Here is a 24,756-nt window from a genome sequence, read left to right as displayed (position 1 = left end):
TAGTTACGATACTTAGTTTAAAGTTTAACTTAGACAGAGATTTCGTAGATATTACTTAGTATCGGTAACGGTATCAAATCCACGTGTCACAAATTGAACGAGAGGTCCTTTAACCAAATTTAGTCGATTTATTAACCAATTGTTATATCAAATTACCTTCTATAAGTAGATTATAGACCTAGTCAGGATCCTTAGTTTAGTCTAAATTGAGATAGCGAGATTTCGAAGCTAATCAAAACTTACGAGTCCGTAGAAATACCGTTCGTGAATTCCCGCCATTTTTACACGACAGCATAAGCTTAGTGTAGTATACTGCATAATATAATATTGTCAATTAATCAGTAAATCTATTAATCTTGATAAACTTTATTGTCAATTAAATTGTATTTTTAACTCTATAAATATATATAACGACTTAATCGTAACAAATAATTAATACATAACTATAGTGGTACACGTGATACGGAAGTTGTATAAAGGGAACACTAGATACTGAAAAAAAAATATATATATATATATATATATAACATAACTGTTTTGGAATATAACTTAAGGATTTAATTTTTGTTTTAAATTTTATTGAATTAAATTGGAATCATGACTCTGACCAGAGCAGCAAAGCAAAAGGGGAGAACTGAGGGGGGCAGTTGCCCTCTGAATCACAGTCTATTAAAATGCACTGTTTGCTTGATGTTTGTGGAGCAGTCGGGTACGGGACATGATACTGCCAAGGGGGATGTCTTTGTGTGTGCACGATGTAAGGAGTGCAAGGAAATCAGGCGACAACTCAGCGTTGTTATGGGCCTTTATGAGACCTTGAAGGACAGGGTGGATGCCCTCGAAGGAAATAAATTGAGGGGCCCATCAAGCTCTCAGCTGCCCACATCAACGCCAGAGCTTGCACTTGGTCATCAGGCAACACAGGGGCAGCCCCCTAGGCAGAATGCGCTGGTCCCACAGGAACTAGTAGTTGTTGGTGACTCTATTGTCAGGGAAACGGGGAACATGCTTTGTAAAAAGGATAGGTGGAATAGGACCAGGGTATGTCTGCCAGGGGCAAAGGTTGATGACGTTGTAGAGCGGATATCATCTTTTAAGGGCACAAAGGGTGATATAGTTGTACACGTTGGCACTAATGATATTAAGAGTAGGAGACCGGCGGAATTACTTAGCAAGTACAGGTCACTGTTGAAAAAAAGCCGTGAATTAGGGTTGAACTTGAAAGTGTCTGCAATTCTGCCCAGACACGATAGGAGGGAGTATATGATGAGAGCCTTGTCGATCAATTCGGCCCTGGAGGGATTGTGCAAGGCTCAAGGGGTAGAATTTTTTTCAGCCTGGACTGTACTTGTTAACAGGAGAGATTGCTTCTACAGGGATGGGATACACTTAAATAGAAAGGGTGCAAGAATTTTTGCTGATGCTGTCGAGGCAGTGTTAGGTGGGTCGGAAAACTGCTAGTTGGGGGGGATACAAGGACTAATAGATTAACAGTAGCCACTGGCAGAGGTGGAAGTGATTCTTGCACTGCTTCTATTCAAATGAGCAGAAGTCTGAAAAACAAGATGCAGGATATTTCAGAGACTGCTGGTAGTCATTGCGTTACAAGTAAACACATGGGTTGTGTTAGGGTAGCTAAGAATAGAAACAGGTGCATGTATACCTGCGTGTACACCAATGCTAGGAGTTTGGTAAATAAATTTGATGAATTTGAGGTATTGCTCAAAACATCAAAGGCAGATATTGTTGGGATATCAGAGACGTGGTGTCACACAGATATAAGTAATGCGGAACTGGAATTTGGGGAATACAATGTATATAGAAAGGATAGACAGGACAGGAGGGGAGGAGGGGTTATGCTATTAATTAAGAAACACATAAAGTCAAAGGAAGTGAAGCCAGTTGACATCGATGGACAGGGCAGTGTCGAGTCAGTTTGGTGTGACATAAGCATAGGGAAATCAAAATTGAGAGTAGGAGTGTGCTATAGGCCTAATGACTCTGATGAGTATAATAATATATTGTACAGGGAAATAGAGTGGGCCAGTAAATCAGAGAGTCTTATAATGGGGGATTTTAATTTCCCAGATATTGACTGGAATTTGTGGGTTGGTCACTCGCACACTAGCAAGGCTTTTGTGGATTTATTGGATGATTGTTTTCTACATCAGCATGTTCGTGAGGCAACAAGAGGGAGCAATACTCTTGATCTGATTATCAGTAGTGATTATTCATGCATTAAGAACCTGCAGATAAATGAACCACTAGGTGGCAGTGATCACAGTGTGTTGAAGTGGGATTTACTCAAGGAGGTAACTACCATCAGAGGTAAAGGGAAGGGTTTTTGTTTTCGTAAAGGCGACTATGATGGTCTGAGACAGTATTTAAATTCTATACAGTGGGACCAACTGATGATGTTACCAACAGCAAACTCAAAATGGGAAGCATTCAAGGAACTAATCTTGGTGGCTACCAGGCTTTACATACCAACTAAGAAATATTGTTCAAGGTTTAGGCCTAAATGGTTGTCAGATGGACTAATGAGACATGTGGCAGAGAAGAAAAATGCATGGGATACATACAAATTAATGGGTGACATGGAAGCCTATGATAGATATAAGTTGGTCTGTAACCAAGTCACAAAGGAGATTAGGCAGGCAAAGGCAGACTACGAAAAATCCTTGGCAAAGGATGCAAAGAAAAACAGAAAGGAGTTCTTTACATACTTGAACTCGAGAAGGAAAGGGATGAATCAGATTGGTCCACTGGATATTGATGGTTCAACAGTTGAGGATCCTGCTCAGGTGGCTAACAATCTAAACGAGTATTTTGCATCTACATTCACGCATGAGGAGTTATTCAGGAAGGAGAATGATGTAGGTAAAGTAAACATTGGCAGTGAGCTGGATGATTTTGTAATAACTGAGAGGAAAGTGGAGGAGAGATTGTTGAGGATAAACATAAAAAAGGCACCTGGGGTGGATGGGATCTATCCAGTTATATTAAAGGAGGCAGCAAAGGAAGTATGCAAACCCCTAGCCATAATTATGAGAGCTTCTTTGGACTCAGGGGAGGTACCCATAGACTGGAGATGTGCAAATGTAACCCCAATTCACAAAGGAGGATCAAAGGCTGACACAAGTAATTATAGACCTGTTAGTTTAACTTCTGTTCCAGGTAAATTAATGGAGGCACTGGTTAAAGAAGCACTGCAGGATCATCTAGACAAGAATTCCGTTATAGCTCAGACGCAGCATGGTTTTGTTAAGGGCAGGTCTTGCCTGACCAATTTGATTGGATACTATGATGTAGTCACAAAAGAACTGGATGCAGGGAATAACTTTGATATTATATATTTGGATCTTAGAAAGGCTTTTGATACTGTTGCACATGGAAGACTGCTGCACAAATTGGAGCAGTGTGGCATTGGAGGCAAATTGCTGCTATGGATAAGGGGATGGTTGAGTGGCAGAAGACAGGTTTGTTTGGTTTGTTTGGTTTTTTTTTAGGAGCATTAGCAACTAAGGCCATATTGCTCCGGGATGTGCGGTGGTCATTCCCTGACCTTTCCGCATCCTCCGTATTTGGTGGTGACGGGCTCGAACCCCAGTCTAATCAAGAAGCGTGTGCTACACACTGCTGCTCCTTCCCACCTGGCTACGGAGGCGCCTGCAGAAGACAGAGAGTGGTAATCAATGGACACTGCTCAACGTGGACTAATGTTATTAGTGGAGTTCCTCAAGGTTCAGTGTTGGGTCCATTGTTGTTTTCGGTGTTTATGAATGATATTGATGATGGGATATCAAGTTTAATGTCTACGTTTGCAGATGATACAAAGGTTGGCAGGGTCGTTAAGGACACTACTAACGCTATGCTGCTGCAACAGGATCTGGAAAGGTTGAACAGATGGGCTGAGAGGTGGCAAATGAAGTTTAACATTGACAAATGTAAAGTACTACATATGGGTAACAGTAACCCCAGAGCAATGTATCAACTCTGCGGTACTACACTGACAGTGGTGGAGAATGAAAAGGACCTGGGGGTAATTGTGCAGGCAGATATGAAGTTCTCTGAGCAGTGCAGACGAGCTGCAAGAGTAGCTCATGGTGTCTTGTCAATGATATACAGGAATTTTTCTAGCAGGGATAAGGAGGTGATTATTCCCTTGTATAAGGCAATGGTTAGGCCACATCTTGAGTACTGTATACAGGTCTGGAGGCCTCATTTCAAGAAGGATGTAGAGCTGCTGGAACGGGTACAGAGAAGGGCAACAAGATTAGTAAATGGAACAAAGGGTTGCTCTTACGAAGAAAGGCTTAAGTTTTGCAAATTACAGAGTCTGGAGACTAGGCACCGGCGAGGTGATCTGATAGAGGTGTATAAGGCTTTGAATGGTTTGAGCATGCTCAATGCCAATGGGATTCTTCATCTTTCTCAGAATAATCACCTCAGAGGGCATAAATTCAAATTGAGGAAGGACGGATGTCGGATAGATGTGCGGAAATTTGCCTTTGGCCAGCGGGTGGTTGGTTGGTGGAACCGACTTCCATCACTTGTTGTTGAATTTGATAGCCTAAACAAATTTAAAGCTCAACTGGACAGGTATTTCGAACGAACGGAGGGGTGAAATGGGAGAGGGTTTTTTTTTTTTTTTTGGCTGATGCTGAATAAGCTTGCTTTCTTGCATCATATGCCTCTACTAATGCTAATGCTAATAACTATTCTATCAACCTTGGCATTATCTTCAAATTTTGAGCTTATATCCTCTATCCCTTTGTCAATTTCATTTAAGAAAACAAAGAACAAGAATAGGTCCAGTACTAAAACCCTATGGAATCTCACTTCTTACATTAGCTCAATCTGAAGAAGGAAAAGGCTTAATAACTGTTATTAAAATTCTTCCTCCTGCCCTGCAGTCATTGTGCAATCCATCTAAGGGTTTTTCTGGTGATTCCAACAGGTTTGAACTTATGCAGGACTGACTCAAAGGCTTTGCTGAAACATTAGTATACAATATGGAAATTATTTCCTACATCCAGTTTACAAGAGACTACCAAATAATAGCTAATTAGGTTTGTTAAACATGATTTCCCCTTTACAAAATCATGCTGTTTCATTCAGAATACCATTACCTCCATGACTTTCCCTACCATTGAAGTCAGACTGGCTCTTTGGTAGTTACCTACTTTGCTTTTAGAGCTACCTTTATGTATTGGCAATATGTTGGCACTTTCCTAATCCAAGGGATCAACTTCCAGGTCTAGAGAAAACCTCTTAATTGATGAGGACAGTTGTAGGATAGATGTGTAGAAATTTGCCTTCAACCAGAAGGTAGTTGATTGTTGGAACGAACTGTCATCTGGTAATACAGAAGTGAGTATCAAGAATAAATTCAAAGAACTAGACAAATTATTAGAGGATGGATAGGTGATACAGAAATTGTTGGTTTTTTTGTATAAAGCATCCCATGTTCTTACCTCGATAAAAAGCAGATATGTGTAAGCTTTAAGTGACTTTGAATACAGCACAGTAAAGGCAGGTGAGTCAGTATAAGTATCTTGGAAATTTGCAGTTTCCAAGATACTCGTACTACCTCATCAAGATACTAATAAGGTCACAGTTATATAATCGGTTTCCATGTAAAACTGTGACCAAGGTATATCAAGATTCATCCAATAATGAAATAATACAGTCGCCAGCAATCCTGTGGTAAGAAACAGCTTGATAGTGTAAGAGACCAACAGAAGGTGAACGAGCTTATGCAGGGTCCACGTAAAACTGTGACCAAGGTATATCAAGATTCATCCAATAATGAAATAATACAGTCACCAGCAATCCTGTGGTGAGAAACAGCTTGATGATGTAAGAGACCAACAGAAGGTGAAAGAGCTTATGCAGGGTAATGGAAAGGTTTCATTTTGTCAAACAAACAAGTAACAACAGTGATAACCTAAGAAGCATTTGTAAATGCACAACTCATCACACCATATCACAGATGGGTTAATGCAGCCAACAACTCAAACAGGTTTCCCTTCTGTCAGCAAATAAACAAGGCACAGTTATATTAGGTTCAAGACCATCAATACTGCAGGACTGGAAAAATAATGCTTGGTCTGAGGAATTCCACTTTCTGCTGTTTCACACTAATGGGAGTACCAAAATATGATAAAAACAGCATGAGTCCATGGAGTGTTTTTGTTTTGCACACTTGGTGTCTTGATACCAGTGAAGCAACATTTGAATGGGACAGGTTATCTGGAAATTGTTTTTTTTTTTTATCAGGCATATCCCCTCCATGGCTGCATGGATTCAGTGTACAGGCAATCCCCGGCTCGCTCTCGCTCTCTCTCTCTCTCTCAGGTCATTTTTATAATGGAAATTCCAATACACTTTCATCATTATATGTTCCGTTATAAGAATAAACTTTGAATGCCTTAGTGATATTTTTCTAAATCACATTAAAGACAATTTGCACTTTCCGGTTTATTGAGCTTTTCTGTTAGCACAATTTATTATAAATGGGCAGTAAACTGAATCTTATTGCATTTACTATAAAACTGAGATCTGGAATTCTGTGGGTTTTCACGTTACCGTTTTATGATGAAATGTTAGCATTAGCATTAGTAGAGGCATTTGATGCAAGAGAGCAAGCTTATGCAGCATCAGCCAAAAAAAAAAAAAAAAAAAAAAAAAACCACTTCCACTTCACCCCTCTGTTCGTTCAAAATACCTGTCCAGCTGAGCCTTAAACTTATTTAGGCTATCAACTTCCACGACAAGGGATGGAAGTCTGTTCCACCAACCAACAACCCGCTGGCTAAAGGCAAATTTCTGCACGTCTATCCTACATCTGTCTTTCCTCAATTTGAATTTATGCCCTCTCAGGTGATTATTCTGAGTGAGAGGAAGAATCCCATCAGCATTGAGCATACTCAAACCATTCAAGGCTTTATACACCTCTATCAGATCACCTCGCTGGTGCCTAGTCTCCAGACACTGTAATTTGCAAAACTTAAGCCTTTCTTCGTAAGAGCACCCCTTTGTTCCATTCACTAATCTTGTTGCCCTTCTCTGTACTCGTTCCAGCAGCTCTACATCCTTCTTGAAACGAGGCCTCCAGACCTGTATACAGTACTCTAGGTGTGGTCTGACCATTGCCTTATACAAGGGAATAATCACCTCCTTATCCCTGCTAGAAAAATTCCTATATATCATTGACAATACACCATGAGCTACTCTTGCAGCCCGTCTGCACTGCTCAGAGAACTTCATATCTGCCTGCACAACCACCCCCAGGTCCCTTTCATTCTCTACCACTGTCAGTGTAGTACCACAGAGTTGATATGTTGCTGTTTCCCATGTGTAGTATTTTACATTTGCCAATGTTAAACTTCATTTGCCACCTCTCAGCCCATCTGCTCAACCTTTACAGATCCTGTTGCAGCAGCATAGTGTCAGTAGTGTCCTTGACAACCCTGCCTTCCTTTGTATCGTCTGCAAACTTCGACATTAAGCTTGATATACCATCATCAATATCATTTATGAATTCAGAAAACAATAATGGGCCCAACACTGAGCCCTGAGGGACTCCACTAATAACATTCGTCCACAACGAGCAGTGTCCATTGTTTACCACTCTCTGTCTTCTTCCCCTCAGCCACCCCTTTATCCACAGCAGCAATTTGCCTCCAATGTCACACTGCTCCAATTTGTGCAGCAGTCTTCCATGTGCAACAGTATCAAAAGCCTTTCTAAGTTCCAAGTATATAATATCAAAGTTATTCCCTGCATCCAGTTCCTTTGTGACTGCATCATAGTATCCAATCAAATTGGTCAGGCAAGACTTCCCCTTAACAAAACCATGCTGTGTCCGAGCTATAACTGAAGTCTTGTCTAAATGATCCTGCAGTGCTTCTTTAACTAGTGCCTCCATTAATTTTCCTGGAACAGAAGTTAAACTCACAGGTCTATAATTACTTGTGTCAGCCTTTGATCCTCCTTTGTGAATTGGGGTCACATTTGCACTTCCCCAGTCCATGGATACCTCCCCTGAGCCCAAGGAAGCTCTCATAATTATGGTTAAGGGTTTGCTTACTTCCTTTGATGCCTCCTTTAATATAACTGGACAGATCCCATCCACCCCGGGTGCCTTTCTTGTGTTTATCTTCAACAATTTCTCCTCCACTTTACTCTCAGTTATTACAAGATTCTCTAGCTTACTGCTAGAGTTGAATACACCTCTGGCTTTCCCCTCGCTAAATAACTCCTCATGTGTGAATGTCGATGCAAAATATTCATTTAGTTTGTTGGCTACCTGAGCAGGATCATCAACAGTTGACCCATCGATATCAACTGGACCAATCTGATTTGTTGTTGATTTGGTAGTTGTTGGCGCATCGGCTTCTGTGGCCATATTGCACCTCCCAAGGTTTTTGCAGTACTTTGATCCAAGCCCGAAGCGGGAATCGAACCCGCGACCTTTGGGTTGCCGGGCAGGTACTTTACCCACTCGGCTAGCCCGGTCGGCACCAATCTGATTTAATCCCTTCCTTCTAGAGTTTACATAAGTAAAGAACTCTTTGCTGTTTTTCTTTGCATCCCTTGCCAAAGATTTCTCGTAATCTGCCTTCGCCTGCCTAACCTCCTTTGTAATTTGGCTACAGATCAACTTGTATCTATTATAGGCTTCTGTGTCATGTGTTAATTTGTATGTATCCCATGCATGTTTCTTCTCTGCCATATGCCTCATCAGTTCATCTGACATCGATTTAGGCCTAAACCTTGAACAATATTTCTTAGTTGGTATGTAAAGCCTAGTAGCTTCCAAGATAAGTTCTTTGAATGCTTCCCATTTTGCATTTGCTGTTGGTAACATCATCAGTTGGTCCCACTGTATAGAATTTAAATACTGTCTCAGTCCATCGTAGTTGCCTTTACGAAAGCAATAACCCTTCCCTTTACCCCTAATGGTAGTTACCTCTTTGAGTAAATCCCACTTCAGCACACTGTGATCACTGCCACCTAGTGGTTCATTTATCTGCAGATTCTTAATGCATGAAGAATCACTGCTGATAATCAAATCAAGAGTATTCCTCCCTCTAGTTGCCACCCGAACATGCTGATGTAGAAAACAATCATCCAATAAATCCACAAAAGCCTTGCTAGTGTGTGAGTGACCAGCCCCCAAATTCCAGTTAATATCTGGGAAATTAAAATCTCCCATTATAAGACTCTCTGATTTACTGGCCCACTCTATTTCCCTGTACAGTTTCTTATTATACTCATCAGAGTCATTAGGCCTATAGCACACTCCTACTCTCAATTTTGATCTACCAATGCTTATGTCACACCAAACTGACTCGACACTGCACTGTCCAGCGATGTCCACTGGCTTCACTTCCTTGGATTTTATGTATTTCTTAACTAATAGCATAACCCCTCCTCCCTTCCTATTAAGTCTATCCTTTCTGTAGACGTTGTACTCCCCAAATTCCAGTTCTGCATTCCTTATAACTGTGTGACACCACGTCTCTGATATCCCAACAATATCTGCCTTTGATGTTTTGAGCAATATCTCAAATTCATCAAATTTATTTACTAAACTCCTAGCATTGTATACATGTACCTATTTCTATTCTTAGCTACCCTAACACAACCCATGTGTTTACTTGTACCGCAATGACTCCCAGCAGTCTCTGAAATATCCTGCATCTTGTTTTTCAGGCTTCTGCTCATTCCAATAGAAGCAGCGCAAGAATCTCTTTCATCTCTGCCAGTGGCTACTGTTAATCTATTCGTCTTTGTCTCCCCCCCAAGCTAGCAGTTTTCGGACCCATCTAACACTGCCTCGATAGCATCAGCAAATATTCTTGCACCCTTTCTATTTAAGTGTATCCCATCCCTGTAGAAGCAATCACTCCTGTTAACAAGTACAGTCCAGGCTGAAAAAAAGTCTACCCCTTGAGCCTTGCACAATCTTTCCAGGGCTGAATTGATCGACAAGGCTCTCATCATATACTCCCTCCTATCATGTCTGGGCAGAATTGCAGACACTTTCAAATTCAACCCTATTTCACTGCTTTTTTTCAACAGTGACCTGTACTTGTTAAGTAATTCCGCCGGTCTCCTACTCTTGATATCATTAGTGCCAACGTGTACAACTATATCACCTTTTGTGCCCTTAAAAGATGATATCTGCTTTACAACGACATCAACCTTTGCCCCTGGCAGACATACTCTGGTCCTGTTCCCCCTATCCTTTTTACAAAGCATGTTCCCCGTTTCCCTGACAATAGAGTCACCAACAACTACTAGTTCCTTTGGGACCAGCGCATTCTGCTGCCTTGGGGGTTGCCGCTGTGTTGCACGATGACCAAGTGCAAGCTCTGGCGTTGATGTGGGCAGCTGAGAGCTTGATGGGCCCCTCAATTTAGTTCCTTCGAGGGCATCCACCGTCCTTCAAGCTCTCATATAGGGCCATAAGAACGCTGAGTTGTTGCCTGATTTCGATACACTCCTTGCATCGTGCACACACAAAGACATCCCCCATGGCAATATCATGTCCCGTACCTGAATGCTCCCCAAACATCATGCAAGCTGTGCATTTTAGAAGGCTGTGATTCAGAAGGCAACTGCCCCCCTCAGTTCTCCTCTGAGCCACAGCACTTCCATTAGCTTGAGCCTTTTGTTTTGCTGCTCTGGTCTGAGTCACGATTTCTGTTAATTTAAATAAAATTTCAATTTAAGTTTATAACACTAACTTATCTCCCAACACAGTTATAACGGGATATATATTTTTTTAGTGTCAAGTATTAATTATCTCCGAGTTCCCTTTATATAACTTACGTATCAGTTATGTATTAATTAATTATGTTACGTTTGTAATCTAAGTCGGTATATGTATTTACTTAAAAAAGTACAATTTAAATGCCAACGAAGTTCAACAAGTTTAATAGATTTTACCGATCACTGAAAGTATTATAACCTATACTATACTAACGCTATCTAGGTTCGATATATAACGATCGTATGACAAAGACAAAGGTGGGAAGTTACGTACGGAAGTTACGAACTATGGACACTTAAGTATTAATTAACTTTCAAATCTCGCTGTCCCAATTCAGAATAAACCAACAATCCTTACTAGGTCTACAAGCCACTCACAAAAAACAATTTGATGCAAAAAATATTCAATAAGCGGCTAAATATGGCTAAAAAACTTCTCGTTCAGCAGAGTTGCGATTTGTAACACGTGGATACCCTTACCGATACTTTTATGCAATTGCAAGGCCGAGTAACGAATAAATACACCAAATTAATCAAAAAATCACAAGATAATGCTATACTACTAAATTTAAATCAAAAGTTTTAGAAAAACAATAATTTCAAATCAATAAATAAGAAAAATCCACTTAGCGGCTTTGAACACGTCAGGCCCCTACTAGCCTCGTCAGCTTAAATGTGTTCCCCTTCACTGAAATCTTCAATCATATAAAAAACAAATCTTCTCTTCATCCCTATTTACTTATTACAATGGTGAAGGGAAAGTGACCAATGGAAAGTGCAAGTGGTGGCAGTGCTAGGAAACGAAACAAAACTGATTCAGAAACAAAGATGATTAAGAAGTACGAAGCAGGACAAAGTTTGTCATTAATTGCATGGAATTAGGTCTCACTGCTTCAATGGTGAATGCTATTTTAAGGGACAATGCGCATATTAAAGAACATGTTAAAGGATCAATGCATTTCAGTTCACCAGTGGTCACAAAACAGCATTCATGTGCCATATCGAAGATGGAAAAGCTATTAATAATATGAATGGAAAATCAGATTCAGAAGTGAGTGCCCCTGAGTCTAATGGACATTCAAGCAAAAGCAATGATGACATTAAGGATAAGTACGGCAAGCCAAGTTTGTGGCAAGCAATGGGTGGTTTAATAGGTTCAAGCTGTTGTTTTGGTTTTTAGGAGCATTAGCAACTAAGGCCATATTGCTCCAAGGATATGCAGTGGTCATTCCCCGACCTTTCCACATCCTCCATATTTGGTGGTCATGGGCTCGAACCCCGGTCTAATCAAGAAGTGTGTGCTGCGCACTGCTGCTCCTGTCCACCTGGCTACGGAGGCGCCAATAGGTTCAAGCATTGTCCTGGTTTCCAGAACATTAAAGTATGCAGTGAAGTCTGCAGTGTCGATTCTTCAAGTGCAGAGAAATTTTGTGATGTGTTGGGAAAAACCCCTTCTAAATCTTCACACCCCGCAACTTAGGAGGACAGCTGGAGAGTTAATTATGGCAACAATGCTCAAAAGATAAAACTTGCTGATGTTATGCCTGTCCCCTCTCTTTTTTTTGTAATTTTATAATTTTGAAATTTTTTTATCTTGTGCGTAGGAAATTTTTGAAATTTCCTACGCACAAGATAAAAAAAATTGAATAAATACAGTAATTCTATTTACATGTTCGTTGAACATTTCTTTTTTGCTTCAATCAAATTCAGTGCACACAGTTGTGAGTGCTGCATAAGCATTTAGGGAAAATCTGACAGAACACAACCCTTACATAAGTCGGGGAGTGGCTGTATTACGGTGCTACTAGCCAGGTTACCAGACATCAATCTGATTAGTATTATATTGGCTAAATGACACAAGGAGGTGGACTTTACTGCATCTGAAAAAAAAAAAAAAAAAAAACCCAAATCATCTGCGACTTCTCTGTCAACAAAAAGCGCCTATCTAATTCCGCTTTAAACTTTATCAAACCATCATTCTTAACAACTGTGGCTGGCAATTCTTTCCAATTATCTATAAAAAACTGCTAAAAGTAAACCTTAGAAGATCCAGCGTTCTATCAACTCCCCAAAATTTTTGTATTTATTCCCAATTTTTCTCTCCTCTGCCAGTGAAAATATACCTACCTTGTTAATTTTATTGATTCTCTTCAAGGCTCTCCCCCACCAACTAAGACGTTGAGTTGTCTTTTTTTTTTTTTTTTCTTTCTTTGTGAAAATCCCAAATGAGTGCTATTAGAACCTACAGTACTTAGTACTGTGATTGGATTGGAGGGTGAGAAGACGAAAGAAGATATTTGTTGACATCAGACTTGAACTTCTGTACACTGTAATTTTCAGGAAATACATATGAAGGAAGGTTGTTCCAGAAAATGGCAGTTGAATGAATAAACAAGGAAGATGAAAAGTTGGTTCTGTGAGTTTGATGTTGGACAGTAAATGGATGTTGGCTGGTGGCAGCATGTGTTCAGACTGTTTTGAAAGAGAGAGCAAGAATTATAGAAGCCAATTCAGAAGAACTGGCTTCTATAATTCTATAATTGAATGAATTGGCTTCTATAACTCAAGAATTATAGAAGCCAATTCATTCAATTTAGAGATGAGTCATTAATTAACCTAACTGCCCTCTTCTGAATGGAATCTAGAAGCCTAAGAGAGATTTTGGGGGTACTATTGTACTGAGATAATCACAGACGATCTCAGTCTGTATTTTCTAGGCTTTGAACTTTTTTAGCAAAAATAGTTAAAAGTATTTCATTAATTTCCAACTCAAATTCATCTTTCAAAATCTCATTGGGGTCAGGCAATTTCTTATTTTGGAAAGAATTTGCGGAACACTGATGTACTGTTCCATGTTGGTCTTCCATGGTTCAATTATGTTCATCATTTTCTGAAGGAGAAAGATGTTTTATTAAGTGAAGTATAATTTTCACTGTAGTATCTTTACTGAGTCTCGGAGAGAGCAAAGAGTGAGGATAAAGAAGAGAGCAGAGTGCAGTTAAGGAATTCTTCACATATATAAATGCAAAGAACAGAAAGACAAATCAGATTGGACCCATATGTAATGGACATGGGATAGTATTAGATAACATAGCTGAAGTTGAAGATGAACTCACAGTTACTTTTCATCGATATTTACATAAAAAAAACCCCTTTGTATCAATGAAATATTAAGGAAGTGAAGTTGAAAAAAATGTAATTAATGATGTTGAAATTTCAAATGATTATTTAATGAGAACTTTCGCATCTACAGGTGAGTAAGGCTTCTGTGGTTCATGGCATATACCCTTTAATCTTAAAGGAGACGGAAAGTGAGTGCATTGAACCATTAAGGCTAGTTATGAGAGCATCACTGGGCAGGGAAGATTCTGTTGGATTAGTGTAAATTGGAACATAAAGGCGGTTCTAGGAGTGTAATGGGAAATTACCAACCGGCTAGTCACTTCAGTAGTAGAGGAAAATCATGGAGGCAATGATCAAGGCAATGATTCAGGATCATTCAGATGGAAATGGAATTCTGTAGGATACACAGCATGGTTTTGTAAAGGGAAAATCGTGTTTAACAAATCTGGTTAGCCATTTTAACAGGTCACTTGTGAGCTGGATTTAGGGAATATTTTCGACATTGTTTATTTGGATTTCAGCAAAGCATTTGACTCAGTTCCACATGAGTGGTTACTTTATAAGTTGGAGTAGGCTGGAATCTTATGGAAAATCCTTAGATGGATAGCACGATGGCTTGAGGGCACCAGGTAGAGGATTGTGATAAATGGTTATTCCACAGATTGGGTTAATGCAAGTAGTGGGGTTTCCCAAGAATCAGTATTAGGACCACTGTTGTTTTTGATTATCTTAAATGACATCTATGAAGGGATGGAGGGCGTGAGGTCTAAACTTGCAGATGATGTAAAAATCAGTAGAGTAGTTAATGATTGCCACCAAGCAGAGCAGCTTCAGAGTGACCTAGATAGACTTTCGGGATGGTCAGAAAAGTGCTTTAATTCAGCAAAATGCAAGGTCTTACACCCGGGGAACAGCAACCCCAAAATAACTTATACACTTGGTGGAGTTGAACTAAAGTCAGTAGTGGAGGAACGGGACTTGGGAGTTACGATACGGTCAGACATGAAGTTGTCAGAGAATTGTGGACAGGTTGCAATGTTGCATGGCTTCCTATCGATGATTTATTGAACATTTGCTAGTAGAGATAACGAGGTCATAATCATATAAAGGTGATTTTATAACCTTTATGTGATTAAATTATAAACAATTATATTTTTTTAAATTAGTACTGAAAAACCAGTACTTTCTGTATCAATGCCAGTATTTCAATGCCAGAAAAAAAATTACCAGTATCCCGGTATTGTAAGCACTACTTACATCATTTGCCACTACTAATAATACAGAAAAAAAAAAAACGCCTTTTTAGAATTCAGCTTCTATTCAATCTTATATACTTACAGGAGATATTTGTCCAATGGCAGTTTTACAGCTGTGACATTTTCCTGCTTACTCTTTGCCAAAGATATTGGTTTTTGTTGTGACCAATCAACATAACCACCTAAAAAATGTCATAGGGAAAAAAAAAAACCCCATATATTTAAAAGAAAGAACAAATGCATTTAGATAAATTAATTTTAATTATAATAGCATTGCTAATAATTATTCAAACGACAGCACTGAAATCAAATGGCGTAATGGTTCTGTTGATTCTTAATGCGTGATTCTTCATGCATTAAGAATCTACAGATAAAGGAACCACTATGTGGCACTGACCACATTGTGCTGATGTGTGATTTACTTAAAGATGTAAGTACTGTCAGGGTTAAAGTGAAGGGTTTTTGCTTTCATAAAGGTAACTTTATGTATCCCATTCTATAGAATTTAAAAACTGTTTGAGACCACTGTAGTAGTGGTCTCAAACAGTTTTTAAATTCTATAGAATGGGATCAACTGATGACATTACCAAAAGCAAACTCTAAATGGGAAGCAACCAAGGAAGTAATATTGGGAGCTACTAGCCTTTTCATACCAACTAAAAAATACTGTTCAAGCTTTAGGCCTAAATGATGGCAGATGAACTAATGAAACTTGTATCAGAGAAGAAAAATGCATGGGATACATATAAATCATCAGGTGACACACAATACTGTTTGATATAAGCTAGTCTGTAAGAAAGTCACAAAGAAGGTTAGGCAAGTGAAGGCAGATTATGAGAAATCTTTGGCAAAGGATGCAAAGAAAAACAGCAAAGACTTCTTTATTTATGAAAATTCTAGAATGAAGGGGATGAATCTGATTGGTCCACTTGATATCATAGCTCAATTGTTGATGAACCTGCTGAGGCAGCTGACAAACAGAGTGAGTATTTTGCATCTACATTCACACGAGGAATGTCTTTAGGGAAGTGGAGGCTAGAAGCTTATCAAACTCTAGCAGGGAACTAAATGATTTTTAATGACTGACAGAAAAGTGGAGGAGAAATTGTAAAAATTGAACATAAAAAAAAAGGCACCTGGGGTGGTTGGGATCTATCCAATTATATTAAAAGAGGCAGCAAAGGAAGTAAGCAAACCCTTAACCATAAACCAAAGTAACCTTAACCAAAAAAGTTACAAGCTAGGGTTGAATTTGAAAATGTCTGCAATTCTGCCCAGACATGATAGGACGGAGTATATGATGAGAGCCTTGTTAATCAATTCGGCCCTGAAGAGATTGTGCAAGGCTCATGGGGTAGAATTTTTTTCAGCATGGTCTGTGCTTGCTAACAGGTTCTACATGGATGACTGCTTCTACAGGGATGGGATACACTTAAATTGAAAGGGTGCAAGAATATTTGCTGATGCTATTGAGGCAGAGTTAGGTGGGTTGGAAAACTGCTAGCTTGGGGGGATTCTCGTATAACCTGGGTACAAGGTTATTACCGTGGTGGCAAAGATTTTTCCAGCTCTGGCAAATGCTAAGTTTTTATATATATTTAGTCATTTTATTGAAATAAAACAACTTTATTCCAATTAAGTCAAGACTTAATTGGTATACTAAATTATTTTCTATAATTAGCTTTATAGTCCTAGTCAAGCTCCTTGGTTTATTTTAATTTAGATCTTGATTTTGAAAGTTAATACTTAGCATCCATATATCTTACCTTTCGTAACTGCCACCATTGTTATACAATACGGAACACCATAGCGTAAATCCCAAACTTCATAGCGTAAGGTTTGACGTAAAGCAAGATAGTGAAATTTGTAGCACTGTATTAGAAATCTGTTAGATTAGCATAGTATTATCAATTAATCAGTAAAATGTATTAATCTTATTAAATTCCATTGTTAATTAAATTATACTTAAGTGGAATCACGACCCAGACTAGAGCAGCAAAGCAACGCTCACAGATTAGCCAAAGTTCTGTGGCTCAGGGGAGAACCAAAGGGGACAATTCTCCAATGCATCACAGTCCAAAAAAATATGTGAAATGTCTGCAGACCTTACTAGAACAGGACATGATCTAGCGAAGGAGGATGTCTTTGTATGTGTGTGTGTGCTAGAAGAATTCTCTAAAGAAATAATTATAATGATCAAGTATCAAAAAGAAAACCATACATCATCCAGGTAAATAATATGAAAAAGTTGTATGTTACTTTAATGAAACTTTTGACAATTCCTAAATCATGCAGCTTTGCATTAATAGTTGGGTGCAAACCATTTGAACTTTACTGAGACTGCATTTCTTATATTTGGGATAAACTTTTGTGTGATCTGCCCTTATCACAAACATTCCTGCTAGACTTTTACCAGAGCATCCCAGATTCTTGCCTTTTCCTTCCTAGGATCTACCAAGATGTCCAACTCTATATTCAGAAAATAACAGGGAATGCCATCGCAGATGAAGTAAGCCAATGTACAATACACCAAATGCAGATCAATAGGCAATTTTCCAGTCACAACCTGCAAAGCTGGGGTCAACATTTCTGCATGCTATGCACATCCTAAGGAGCATTACTGTTTGAATAGAACTGGACTTTCTAGTAAATCCTTTTCCACTTACACACTCAAACCAAATTGGTGCACCATACTTTACCATGGGGATAAATGCACATTCATACCTTTTATTCCTCCGGTCAGCCCTAGTGATTCGAGTAATCATCCCAATAAATTTTCTCACCTTTTCTGATTGATATGAAACATGTGAGCTGAAAGTCAAAGATCCGTCAAGCATAATGCCTAGATATTTTAATTGCCTTGCCAATTTTAGGCGCGACCCAATCATTCTCACAACTGGGGGTCTTCTACCAGAAAAATGACCCTTGAAGACCATTGTCCTTGTTTTGGTTCCTGATAGTTAGTTTATGTAACCTACACCAGTTATTAAGTTCAAGCAAAACCTGCCGTGACCTTGTTTCTAGTTGCATCCATGAATTTCCTCAATAAGCAGCACAAAATCATCAGCATATGCCACCATCTCTGTATGCTCGAAGTCCCTAAGCAACCAAAACTAGGTTCCACATTAGCGGTCCAGAAACCGATCCTTGTGGGCATCCTCTAGTCACCTCATACAATGCAACCAACTGATGACTTGTCACTGTACAGTGCGTGGAGTATCCTTTACCACCCTAAAGATCTAAGTCAAACAACCTGCAAGTTGCATCACAAGAACACTGTTCCAATGAATAGAGTCAAAAGCTCCCTCAAAATCAATAAAGATTCCAAGGGCATACTTACTGTTCGAGCCTAAAATATAGTTCCGCAATGCCCAAAACACATCTTCTGTTCCACGACTTGGAGTAAACCCATATTGTCTGCCAGACCGGTGTAAGTTTTTTTTTCAGTATAATTAGTAATCCATCTCGCCAGCATTCTTTCAAACACCTTTCCTAATCCAGGGAGGAGGGCAATAGATCGACAAGATCGTGGATCATCATTTGGCCTAGATGGTACCTTCAGTATCGGCTTTAACAAGGCACCCTTCCATGGTGATAGAAAGACTCTGTCATGCAAGCAGCTATTAAAGACTTCAAGAAGGATTGCTGGTATCAGTCGATGAGCCTGTTTAATGACCTCCTCCTCAATGAGGTCCATCCTTGGGCATTTATTGTTCCTTATGTGCTGTACTGCATCGCAGAGTTCAATCAGACTAAAGGGATTCTCATCATTTACCCCAGAGTAAGCATGATTCAGCCTTTTTCATCAACGTATGTTCCTCACCATCCTGCTCAGAGATAGTATCTCCAATCAGATGATCCAAAAATCACAGAAATACTTTCTCTCCAACTCGTACTTTCCTTGTCAACATCTCCAATAGAGTATACCATATCTCCATTATATATTTTAGTCTTGCCAGTACATAGTTTATATACAGTTCCCCATCAGTTCTCACTGCCCACTGTTCTAACCAACATTCTTCAGGCAGTTAATTTTGATTTAGATATCAGGTTATCATACACACATATGCATTCCGTATCCGCTGATACTCTACTTTAAGTACATTAACTTCCTCCTCCCCATTGTACGATGACTCCTTTGGTACCTTTCCCGTGCTTTATGAACCTGCTTCACTCACTAAATCACCATTTAAATTGAATCCTAATACAGTTCTTTTGCTTCATAGATATGCTGGAAGCCTCAAAGAGAGTGTACAGAAAGCAAAGATAGGGCAGGATGGTGGTATGCACTTATTTAAAGAGTGCCTAACATCTAAGGCAGTGCAACCAATCAACATGATGGCCAGTGATGACCAATCAACATGATGAGTCAGTTCGATATGACATAAGTACAGGGAAAACAAAAATGATAGCAGGAATGTACTATTGTCCTAATGGGACTAATAGATTAATAGTTGTATGTGATTCTTACACTGTTTCAATTGAAACATAGCAGCCTATAAAACAAGGTGTCAGGGATCACAAGCCAGCTGGCTCTTCATGGAACAATGCAAATACACGGGTCAGGTTAAGTTAACAAGAGTTAAAACAGTTTGGTTATTTGTACAAGAGCAAGACTTTTGAGGATTTATTGGATGACTGTTTTTTACATCAGCATGTTAGAGAGGCAATGAGACAGATAGAGCAATTGAATTTGGACAGATTGCCGCACAAATTGGAGCAGTGTGGCATTGGAGGCAAATTGCTGCTATGGATAAAGGGGTGGTTGAGGGAGAGAAGACAGAGAGTGGTAATCAATGGACACTGCTCATCGTGGACTAATGTTATTAGTGGAGTCCCTCAGGGTTCAGTACTGGGTCCATTATTGTTTTCTGTATTTATAAATGATACTGATGATGGTATATCAAGCTTAACATCCAAGTTTTCAGACGATACGAGGTTGGCAGGGTTGTCAAGGACACTACTGACATTATGCTACTGCAACAGGATCTGGAAAGGTTGAGCAGATGGGCTGAGAGGTGGAAAATGAAGTTTAACATTTACAAATGTAAAGTACTACATATGGGAAACAGCAACCCCAGAGCAACGTATCAACTCTGTGGTTTTTTTTTTTTTTTTTTTATTTGGTAGTTGTTGGCGCATCGGCTTCTGTGGCCATATTGCACCTCCCAAGCTTTTTGCAGTACTTTGATCCAAGCCCGAGGCGGGAATCGAACCCGCGACCTTTGGGTTGCCGGGCAGGTACTTTACCCACTCGGCTAGCCCGGTCGGCAACTCTGTGGTACTACACTGACAGTGGTAAAGAATGAAAGGGACCTAGAGGTGATTGTGCAGGCAGATATGAAGTTCTCTGAGCAATGCAGACGGGCTGCAAGAGTAGCTCATGGTGTATTGTCAATGATACATAGGAATTTTTGTAGCAGAGATAAGGAGGTGATTATTCCCTTGTATAAGGCAATGGTCAGGCCACACCTAGAGTACTGTATACAGGTCTGGAGGCCGCATTTCAAGAAGGATGTTATTTGTTATTGTTTGTTATTTGGTTTTTAGGAGTTTAGCAACTTAGCAACTCATATTGCTCCGGGAAATGCGGTGGTCATTCCTTGACCTTTCCGCATCCTCTGTATTTGGTGGTGACGGGCTCCAACTCCGGTTTAATCAAGAAGCGTGTGCTACGCACTGCTGCTCCTTCCCACCTGGCTACTTTCAAGAAGGACGTAGAGCTGCTGGAACGAGTACAGAGAAGGGCAACAAGATTAGTGAATGAAACAAAAGGGTGCTCTTACGAAGAAAGACTTAAGTTTTGCAAATTACAGTGTCTGGAGGTGATCTGATAGAGGTGTATAAAGCCTTGAATGGTTTGAGCATGCTCAATGCTGATGGGATTCTTCCTCTTGCTCAGAATAATCACCTGAGAGGGCATAAATTCAAACTGAGGAAAGACAGATGTAGGATAGGTGTAAAGTGTTCATTGTCTAACGGCCCAAGGGGTTTCTCCCATCTCCGGGTAGGATAGATGTGTGGAAATTTGCCTTTAGCCAGCGGGTGGAACAGACTTCCATCCCTTGTCGTGGAAGTTGATAGCCTAAATAAGTTTAAGGCTCGGCTGGACAGGTATTTCGAACGAACAGAGGGGTGAAGTGGAAGTGGTTATTTTTTATTTTTTTTTATTTAATTTTTTATTTTTTATTATTATTTTTTTTTTGGCTGATGCTGCATAAGCTTGCTTTCTTGCATCAACTGCCTCTACTAATGCTAAATGCATTACGACAGTAAAAGGATGCTCACTCGCTGTGGCGTGTGTTTGGACTGATTTGGAAGAGAGAACAGGAATACTCTTGATCTGATTATCAACACTAATTCTTCAAGCATTAAGAATCTATATATAAAAGAATTACTAGGTGGCAGTGTTCACCCAGTGTTTTTTTTTTTTTTTTTTTATGAAAACACCAAGCACAAGAGAACTATTAGAACCTACAGTACTATTCGTGGGTTCAATATTCAAAAGATGAAAGAAGATACTTGTTGACATTAGATTTCAATTTCTGTAGATTGTAAATTTTCAGGATATAAGTATGAAAGGAGGCTGTTCCACAAAATGAAAGTTGAATTCAACTTTGATTTGAAAGTTGAAGAAAAATTGGTTCTGCAAGTTTGAATTTGGACATTAAAAGGATGCTTACTCACTGTGGCATGTGTTTGGACTGATTTGGAAGAGAGAACAGGAATTATAGAAGCCAATTCAGAAGAACAGTGCCCATGGAAGTACCTATAAAAAAAAAGACATGTAGCAGAAACAGAACATCTATGAGACAGAGAGTATAAAGCCTTTGTTAGAGAAGGTTATTAATTAATCTAACTGCCCTCTTGTGAATGATATCTAGAAGCCACAAGAGAAATGTTTTGGGGCACCGCTAGATATGGGAACAGTAATAAATCAAAGGGCAGATTTGCAATTTGTACGGAGTGAACAGCTGTTTGGAAGAAAAGTAGCTTTGAGAGTGAAAGAGAAAAATCCAGTCTTTTAGATGCAGAGGAAACAATATTTGTAATGTGCTTATGCCTAGAGAGGTTATTAGTCAGGGTAATCCCCAGTAGATACATGATCTTGCCTAGAAATCAGAGTGTCATGGAAGATAAGAATAGAAAAAAAACAATCCTTTTTGCAAGATATAAGACACAAATGAGTTTTAGAAGGATGAAAATCAACTAAGTTATCTTTTCCCTACTGGAGAATTACCTGTAGATCAACATTTAAGCAGTTGGACACGGATATTTGATAAGTTAAAGCTGTCGATCACTACATGGAGTTAGCATTAGCATTAGTAGAGGCATTTGATGCAAGAAAGCAAGCTTATGCAGCATCAGCCAAAAAAAAAAAAAAAAGTAACATAAATAAATAAAAATAACCACTTCCACTTCACCCCTCTGTTTGTTCGAAATACCTGTCCAGCTGAGCCTTAAACTTATTTAGGCTATCAACTTCCACGACAAGGGATGGAAGTCTGTTCCACCTACCAACCACCCGCTGGCTAAAGGCAAATTTCCGCACATCTATTCTACATCTGTCTTTCCTCAATTTGAATTTATGCCCTCTCAGGTGATTATTCTGAGCAAGAGGAAGAATCCCATCAGCATTGAGCATGCTCAAACCATTCAAGGCTCTGTACACCTCTATCAGATCACCTCGCTGGTGCCTAGTTTCCAGACACTGTAATTCGCAAAACTTAAGCCTTTCTTCGTAAGAGCACCCCTTTGTCCCATTCACCAATCTAGTTGCCCTTCTCTGTACTCGTTCCAGCAGCTCTACATCCTTCTTGAAATGAGGCCTCCAGGCCTGTATACAGTACTCTAGGTGTGGCCCGACCATTGCCTTATACAAGGGAATAATCACCTCCTTATCCCTGCTAGAAAAATTCCTATATATCATTGACAATACACCATGAGCTACTCTTGCAGCCCGTCTGCACTGCTCAGAGAACTTCATATCTGCCTGCACAACCACCCCCAGGTCCCTTTCACTCTCTACCACTGTCAGTGTAGTACCACACAGTTGATACGTTGCTCTGGGTTTGCTGTTTCCCATATGTAGTACTTTACATTTATCAATGTTAAACTTCATTTGCCACCTCGAAGCCCATCTGCTCAACCTTTCCAAATCCTGTTGCAGCAGCATAGTGTCAGTAGTGTCCTTGACAACCCTGCCAACCTTCGTATCGTCTGCAAACTTGGACATTAAGCCTGATATACCATCATCAATATCATTTATAAATACAGAAAACAATAAAGGACCCAACACTGAACAGGCTCTTAGCGCCTCCTACCTGTTGCTTTACTTGCAGTGATTGGAAGCTCTGACCTTTTCAGTATACAGTACCTGTTTCAGTTAGTGTGTTTATTCCACCCCTGCCACTGGATTAAAGTCCAGTAATTAGCAGCCTATCAAAGGAACGTGTGGGAGGAGCTGAGCCTGTGCGTCACTGCATCACACCATGCCTCCCCAACAATTTCTCAGAAGGTTTATCATATTCTATAGAGTAAAAAGGAACAAACTAGAAAAAAAAAGAAAAATTAAACTAATTACAAGAATACCTAAAAGCACCAATATAAATTTTTTTAACTAGCCAACTTCACTTGCCCATTGGATATTCTACTGTGTGCTTCTATCTTTGTTTTATTAAATGTAAATTTTTTTCTCTTAATGCTAATTTATCTACTTATGAGGGTTGTTCAATAAATTATCTACCTAAGATACTTCCATACTCCATAACAGCTATCCTCTATGAACATTTGGCGATGACTAAGGACAATGCAAGGTGGGTCCCCAGATTTCTGATTCCTGTGCAGAAGAAATTCAGAGTACAGTGTTCTTAGAAGAATTTAAAGCTTTATGGAAGAGATCCTGAACCTTTAATCTCCAAAATTATTATGGATGTTGAAACGTGGGATCTGGAGACCAAGCAAGAATCAGTGCACTGGAAGCACAAGGGGTCTCCCCCATTCAAAAAATTTCGGACACAACCTTCAGCTGGCAAGATTATGGCCACCATTTTTTGGGATGATGAGGGAATTTTGTACATTCACTACTTGGAACATAAGTAGACAGTCACTGGAGAGTCGTATGCATCCTTACTGTACAACCTAAGGGATATCATAAAGGAAAAATGCTGTGGAAAACTTTCCACAGGTGTGCTGCTTCTTCGGGAGAATGCACAGGTCACATGCTGTTCCCGCTGCTTCGAGAGACTGACTTTACAGAACTTACCCATCCACCTTACAGGCCAAATCTGACTCCTGAATGACTATTTCCTTTTTTGACACCTCAAGAAAAACATACATGGATGTCACCTTACTGATGATAATCAACAGAAATCTGCTGGTTCTGCATTTTCTGATGGACAGGTCAAAGAATTTTGTCTGGTATTTCCTCATTGCAAACAAAATGGAACAAGTGTACTTAAGTTCAGGGAAGTTCCACTGAAAAATAAAAACAGATTTTTGCCTCAATCTCATTTCCTTCATAGGTAGATAGATAATTTACTGAACACTGCTCGTATGTTGCAAAAAAAAAAAAAATTTACAACTGTCATTA

General features: G+C 39.5%; 1 protein-coding gene across 1 annotated transcript in view; it reads right to left on the bottom strand.

The window, feature by feature from the left end:
* The window catches only part of LOC150086054 (mitochondrial ribonuclease P protein 1 homolog), a 32,354-nt gene that overhangs the window by 5,695 nt on the left and 1,903 nt on the right, over positions 1–24,756 (bottom strand). Inside the window, exon 2 of the mRNA XM_090374786.1 lies at positions 15,247–15,346. Coding sequence (XP_090230912.1) covers positions 15,247–15,346 — 100 coding nt within the window. The remainder of the gene's footprint in view (positions 1–15,246; positions 15,347–24,756) is intronic.

Source organism: Mastigoproctus giganteus, chromosome 5 (assembly GCF_048544385.1).
Source record: "Mastigoproctus giganteus isolate SK-2022 chromosome 5, ASM4854438v1, whole genome shotgun sequence".
In the NCBI taxonomy this organism is placed as follows: Eukaryota; Metazoa; Arthropoda; class Arachnida; order Uropygi; family Thelyphonidae; genus Mastigoproctus; species Mastigoproctus giganteus.
Note: the sequence above shows the minus strand (reverse complement) of the source record. Positions and strands in the feature narration are given on the sequence as shown.